Source organism: Electrophorus electricus, chromosome 22 (assembly GCF_013358815.1).
Source record: "Electrophorus electricus isolate fEleEle1 chromosome 22, fEleEle1.pri, whole genome shotgun sequence".
NCBI classification, from domain to species: Eukaryota; Metazoa; Chordata; class Actinopteri; order Gymnotiformes; family Gymnotidae; genus Electrophorus; species Electrophorus electricus.
The window spans coordinates 12,621,354-12,628,853 of NC_049556.1; the positions used below are offsets into that span (position 1 = coordinate 12,621,354).

Below are 7,500 nucleotides of genomic sequence, written 5' to 3' on the forward strand. Positions count from 1 at the left end.
CCAAAGCCCCAAGAGTTTCTGGAACCTTCTGGTTCAGGACTCGCTGACCTCCTCTCTCTCTCTCCACAGAGCAGCAGTAATCCAACCTTCAGAAGTTAATACTAATCCCTAACCAAACACACGCGGGACACTTTGATTAGCCCGAGACCAGAGTCAAACTCTCCGGGATTTGGAGAGCAGGGGTACAAGTCCCAGGCCAGATGTGATCAGCATCTGATCATATTGATCACATCAATTAAGACTATGGAAACAAACAACAAAATGCAAATTATAGAATTATGTGAGTCAGATAATACTCACCCTAGAAGTGATGTCCAGTTTTTCAGTATATCTATATATACTGATTTTATTATTTTATTGAGTTTGATGTTTTGCAGTGCCCCCTGTTGGTGATTTCTAAAATACATTACATTAGTTTTGCATGTTATTTTAGCAACATTTTATTAACAAGGTCAATAAGGCTTAGAATTTAATTATGTATGGTGCAGTAAGTATTTGTACAACAGTTTTTGGTGTCTGTACAAATCTGATAGAATAGCAATTATGGATTGTATTTCAAAACTTACTGTGTAAATAAGTATTTTTTCTTTAGACATTTATTTTGTAATGGAGATTAAACCGTTTCAAAAGTTTCAAAATTAATGTCTCCTAATGAAAACAAAATAATACTTTACTGCTTTAAGCAGTGAATGTTTATTGGTGTTCCACCAGTACACTACATCAAAATGTTCAACAACAGATGCTTTATAAAGATTTTAGATTTGTATCAGTGTGTCACATATTAACATCAAAACTACAAAAGAAATTTGACATACTAACGCAAATATAAAGCAAAACAGAGCACAATGCTGATGTCACAGTCTGAGGGGTCATATGACAGCAAAACAGGGCTAACATACCAGTTCTCTGGTAGTTTCTGTATGACGATCAAATGGACTGATAGCAGATGCTGCTTTCTGATTAAACGACAGTATGACTGTCATAATTATGAGAGTCACTGCTCTCGATAATTACTGTTTATATTAACAGCCTTATCACTTAGTAATAAAATAAATTACATCTTAATCATAATTGTTAATTAACAATTAATTAATGAAAAGAAACTCAATTTTTTAAAAAGTCAAAAAAGCTTTGACTTTGTGGAGGACATTATAAAAGCTTGAGTAAATAATACTGTTTCATCAGACTTACACTTACTTTCCAGAATCATAGGTGCTTTCTGAGCTGTAACTGTCAGTAGTCTGAAGGTCATGAAAGTTCTAAAAACTAGAATGGGTTGCCTATGTTCCAGATTTTCTAGAACGGGTTGTCTATGTTCCAGATGTTCTAGAATGGGTTGACTATGTTCCAGATGTTCTAGAATGGGTTGACTATGTTCCAGAATGGGTTGTCTATGTTCCAGATGTTCTAGAATGGATTGTCTATGTTCCAGAATGGGTTGCCTATGTTCCAGATGTTCTAGAATGGGTTGTCTATGTTCCAGATGTTCTAGAATGGATTGTCTATGTTCCAGAATGGGTTGTCTATGTTCCAGATGTTCTAGAATGGATTGTCTATGTTCCAGAATGGGTTGCCTATGTTCCAGATGTTCTAGAATGGGTTGTCTATGTTCCAGATGTTCTAGAATGGGTTGCGTATGTTCCAGATGTTCTAGAATGGGTTGCCTATGTTTCAGATGTTCTAGAATGGGTTTCCTATGTTCCAGATGTTCTAGAATGGGTTGTCTATGTTCCAGATGTCCTAGAATGAGTTTTCTATGTTCCAGATGTTCTAGAATGGATTGCCTATGTTCCAGATGTTCTAGAATGGGTTTCCTATGTTCCAGATGTTCTAGAATGGGTTGTCTATGTTCCAGACATCACCGCTAAGTGCGTTTGCAGCACCTTGCAGGGTCCAGGTGAAGAGAGCCAGTTGCCGGCGGAAACGGGCCTCATGGAACAGCTGGGGGTTGGTGCGCAGCAGAGAGAGGTGCTGAATGAGCGCGCTCAGTGTGTGCTCACCACGGCCATGCAGAACATGCCGGAATGGAGTCTCCACTACAGACACATACTGAGACAGGAAGTAGTACTCCACCTTCTCTCACACACACACACACACACACACACACACACACACACACACACAGAGGAAATTTTGTCTTAACGGCAAAAAAATGTAGTAATAAAATGTTTGTGTGTGTGTGTGTGTGAGCATGTGTGTGTACCCTCATGATGCGAGTGTTGTAAAGGCGGGTCATCCTCTCGTCCTGAACATCCGTGTTCTTTATGGCCTCTTGCAGGGTTTTAGCTGCCCGGCTGTAATCTCCCCTCGCACTGTACACCCACTGAGGAGACAAACCACGCACCTGCCACACACACACACACACACACACACACACCCACAGACCTGTTGCAATCTCCCCTAGCAGTTGTGTGTTACCTGTAGCTCAGCAGACAGCTGGTTGAGCTGTGAGCTGAGGCGTAGTGCACTGGTGCTGTAGAAGGGTGTGTGTGTGTGTGTGTGTGTATATGTATGTGTGTGTGTGTGTTACCTGTAGCTCAGCAGACAGCTGGTTGAGCTGTGAGCTGAGGCGTAGTGCACTGGTGCTGTAGAAGGGTGTGTGTGTGTGTGTGTATATGTATGTGTGTGTGTGTGTTACCTGTAGCTCAGCAGACAGCTGGTTGAGCTGTGAGCTGAGGCGTAGTGCACTGGTGCTATAGGAGGTGACGTCCAGCGGCAGGATGCTGTCGTGGGTGAGTCTCAGTACCATGAGGGCCACCAGTTCACCCAGCGCCCGGCACACCTCACCCAGACGACCCTGTAACAGATCCTGCAGCCGCCCCACGCTGTCCAGCTGGGTGTTCACAAACGGGTACACACGGCCCTCCTGTCAAAACATACACACACACAACACAATTATATTATATTACAATTATATTATATCAATGCTATGGAGTCAGGCCCTTCTTACCATTCACAGAAGGGGTAATAAAAAGTGTATAATATCTCATGAATATCCATATAATAGAAATATAAATGATATTTCATGAATAAAGTACAATCAAAACATAAACCATTTCAAAATGCTAATTTGCGTTTTCCTGGTTACTATGGGACACATATCTGTTGATTAGCACCAACTAATCCAGCCTCCTCATTAGAGTGGGGTCAGGGCTTTGCTCCTGTGTACTTCCTGCCTGGCCCTTCTGAAGACAGTTAAAGGGTTCAGAAATGTAAGTTTATTGCCAAATCTGACCAATCATATTTCTGATTTTCACTAAGGGGGTGGGCCCATAGCTGTCTAACCCCTTCTCAGCATTCTGAACAAGGGGCTAGGCAAATTATTCATAAAAAATGACTTTTTTATGAACATGTTACTTTGACTAGCTAAATTTGAATAGCGACTACAAATGAGACATATTGTAGCAGACGTAGCTGAAAGACGTTTTCAAGGCTGCTCTTCAATGAGAAACAATAAGTGAGGTTGGTCAACTCCACCTACAAATCTTTGTCAGAAAGGAAAAAGTTTTGTACATACTTTCTGTAAGATGAAGTATAAGTGTGAACAACTTATCATTCAAACTTATTACACACTATGACACTACTACTGTATTACACACTGTATGTATGACACTAGTACTGCATTACACACTGTATGCATGACACTAGTACTGCATTACACACTGTATGCATGACACTAGTACTGCATTACACTGTATGCATGACACTAGTACTGCATTACACACTGTATGTATGACACTAGTGCTGTATTACACACTGTATGCATGACACTAGTACTGCATTACGCACTGTATGCATGACACTAGTACTGTATTACACACTGTATGCATGACACTAGTACTGCATTACACTGTATGCATGACACTAGTACTGCATTACGCACTGTATGCATGACACTAGTACTGTATTACACACTGTATGCATGACACTAGTACTGCATTACACTGTATGCATGACACTAGTACTGCATTACACACTGTATGCATGACACTAGTGCTGTATTACACACTGTATGCATGACACTAGTACTGTATTACACACTGTATGCATGACACTAGTACTGTATTACACACTGTATGCATGACACTAGTACTGCATTACACTGTATGCATGACACTAGTACTGCATTACACACTGTATGTATGACACTAGTACTGTATTACGCACTGTATGTATGACATTAGTACTGCATTACACACTGTATGCATGACACTAGTACTGTATTACACACTGTATGCATGACACTAGTACTGTATTACACACTGTATGCATGACACTAGTACTGTATTACGCACTGTATGTATGACACTACTACTGTATTACGCACTGTATGTATGACACTAGTACTGTATTACGCACTGTATGTATGACATTAGTACTGTATTACACGCTGTATGTATGACATTAGTACTGCATTACATGCTGTATGTATGACACTAGTACTGTATTACACACTGTACGTATGACATTAGTACTGCATTACACACTGTATGTATGACACTAGTACTGTAGTACACACTGTATGACATTAGTACTGTATTACACACTGTATGTATGACACTAGTACTGCATTACACACTGTATGACATTAGTACTGCATTACACACTGTATGACATTAGTACTGTATTACGCACTGTATGTATGACACTATTACTGCAGTACATGCTGTATGTATGACACTAGTACTGTATTACACACTGTATGTATGACACTATTACTGCATTACACACTGTATGTATGACACTAGTACTGCATTGCACACTGCACGTATGACATTAGTACTGTATTACACACTGTATGTATGACACTAGTACTGTATTATACACTGTATGCATGACATTAGTACTGCATTACATACTGTATGCAACACATTACACACAAACACAGAACCACACACACACACACGTGCGCAAACAACATATTACACACAGACACAGAACCACACACATACATGTGCACACACAACATATTACACACAGACACAACTACATACACACAAGCAACATTACACACAGACAGAGAACTACATACACACATGCAACATATTACACACAGAAATGCAACTACATACACATACGCAACATGTTACACACAGACACGCAACATATTACACACAAACACACACAACATATTACAAACAGGCACACAACTACACAGAGTTCTGGTTATAAAGAGGGAGGAACTAAAGCTCGACAGGACATCTCTCTCCCTCTTTCTGTATGTGTGTGTGCCTGTGTGTTCATCCATGTGCGTGTGCACAGGTGTGTGTTTGCTTTTACCTCATGAAACCGAAGCTCCATGGCAGGAACTCCTCCAAATGCTGTGAAACTGTAGGCCCCACTGTTCAGATATAACGGCTTCACCCTGTAACCGACACATCCACACAAACCCACACCCACACTCACTTAAGTTATTTCATCACACGTGGGTCAGTTCAGGTGTGTGATGCGTTCACACTGTAGGCCGTGTTTAAATATATTGCGAATTAGCTAAAACAAATCTAAAAGAATAAGCCAACAAAAACCAGATCATACCTGCAGTGTGAACAAGTAGGACGGAGACGCTAACTACACTCAACTGATGGAACACACATAACTGGGCTCACACTCACATCCTGCTCCTCCAACTGCCCTGAGCTTCCAAGAGTGAAAGGATGGACCGTCCCGTGTGCTTTGGGTGCTCCACCTAGAACACATGTATGCCCACACATATGAATGCAGACACAAACACACACACAAAAACATGTTTCAGATGCGTGGTCTGCCCTACACACAAACCACACAGCGAAATGTGCAGGTCCCTCAGAGTGGATATGAGTCATCTGAAATTATTACGGTAATTAATCCAACACACACACACACACACACACACACACACACACACAGATTGAAAGAGTGTAAAACACACAAACTTGTTTGAGGGCTCCTTCAATGAGATCCACCAGCAAAGGGCTTGTGTATGCAGAAAGAGTGTCATCACCTAAACAAACACACACACACACACACACACACACACACACACACACACACACAGTTTATATATGATTCAAGAACAACCAATGACCAATGTAGTCTTGTTTTAATGATCCTGAGTAACGTTAATGCTAATGCTCATATTACTATTAATGTTTATGCTAATGTTATCTTTAATGCTAACGCTAACGTTAACTTTAATGTCAATGCTAAAGTGTCAGTTGGTGATTGGTGGACAGATTTACCCATAACCGCCTGGTCCAGACTGAAGTATGCCACAGCCTTCAGATGGAGTAAAGACAGGTAACCCTGGCAACAGAGACAGAGGCTTAGAGCAGGGCTACTGAAAGGGTATGAGGAAGTGTTCATTCACCAGTGAGGAGAGAGCAAACTCTTAACTCGCCCTTCAGGACATGAGTCTGAGACAGAGTCTGGGACAAAGGTCTGAACCCATCCACAGAAATGTATATACACTCCTTTATATGTACAGTCTGGACAAATAAAATAAATATCTAAAAAATATCTGAAACCAAAATTATCTGAAATTTTCTGTTGTTTGTACCCATTTGCAATATGTGTTAATATAATTTAATAAAGTTGACTGCACTTCTCACCTCTAGCCACTCGGTGGCACCAACATTTCCAAAGTCTCCTGCATCCCAGCTTACAAAGAGCAGGCTACGCCTGGGCTGGAAACCTGCGCATAGACACCATCCTATAAATGTGTGTGTGTTCTGCAATATTGCGCTGAAGGTACGGGCAAGCGTGTGTGTATGTGTACCATTCTGCACCATAGCGCTGAAGGTGCGTGCGAGCTCCAGCAGGATGGCTGTACCCACTCCAGACTTCACTGCCCCAGGGCCCCACGAGTCCCTCTGGGCCCCCAGAATGACATATTGGTCTGAGAGTAAAAGAGAGGGAATATGAACTCAAAGTGTTAGTAGAGGGGAGTGTTAGTAGAGGGGAGTGTTAGTAGAGGGGGGTGTTAGTAGAGGGAAGAGTTAGTAGAGGGGGGTGTTAGTAGAGGGGGGTGTTAGTAGAGGGGGGTGTTAGTGCTACTGAACTGATTTAGCAGCAGACAACATGAGCATGAGTGTTCCGAGTGTTCCTACTGCTCGACAGCACAAGGTCAGTGACCACCGACACCGTGGGAGTTTAGGGCCCTTAACACACCCACACACACATACACACACACGCACGCACACACGCACGCGGGTGCAGTGAGTCTCACCTGGTTCGATCTTGCCCTCGATGGAGGCAAAGACGTTGTTGATCAGGACAGGACTCATTCTGTTATAGACGTCCATCTTCACCCTACGCCCGTCCGGACCCGAAAACCCTGGACCCAACACACACTGCACATAGGGCAGACGTCCCTGCCAGCCGCGAGGACACGCCTCCCCCACTAACTGACTGAGAGAGAGGGAGAGAGGAAATTGACAGAAGAAAAGACAAGCGATGAGAAAAAAGTGAGACAGAGAAATACAAAGACAGCCAGAAAGAGAGACAAAGAGAAACAGAGACAGA

General features: G+C 42.1%; 1 protein-coding gene across 3 annotated transcripts in view; it reads right to left on the reverse strand.

The window, feature by feature from the left end:
* Positions 1-651: 651 nt before the first annotated feature.
* The window catches only part of tfr2 (transferrin receptor 2), a 22,044-nt gene continuing 15,195 nt past the window's right edge, over positions 652-7,500 (reverse strand). For 2 of the 3 annotated variants that reach the window (XM_027032986.2, XM_035521680.1), the window contains exons 9-18: positions 7,205-7,386; positions 6,755-6,874; positions 6,588-6,670; positions 6,219-6,282; positions 5,913-5,980; positions 5,613-5,686; positions 5,281-5,365; positions 2,639-2,866; positions 2,204-2,344; positions 652-2,073 (exon numbers count right to left, since the gene is read on the reverse strand). In XM_027032986.2, coding sequence (XP_026888787.1) covers positions 1,831-2,073; positions 2,204-2,344; positions 2,639-2,866; positions 5,281-5,365; positions 5,613-5,686; positions 5,913-5,980; positions 6,219-6,282; positions 6,588-6,670; positions 6,755-6,874; positions 7,205-7,386 — 1,288 coding nt within the window. In that variant the 3' untranslated portion in view covers positions 652-1,830. The remainder of the gene's footprint in view (positions 2,074-2,203; positions 2,345-2,638; positions 2,867-5,280; positions 5,366-5,612; positions 5,687-5,912; positions 5,981-6,218; positions 6,283-6,587; positions 6,671-6,754; positions 6,875-7,204; positions 7,387-7,500) is intronic. The other variant, XM_035521681.1, reaches the window with a different exon arrangement.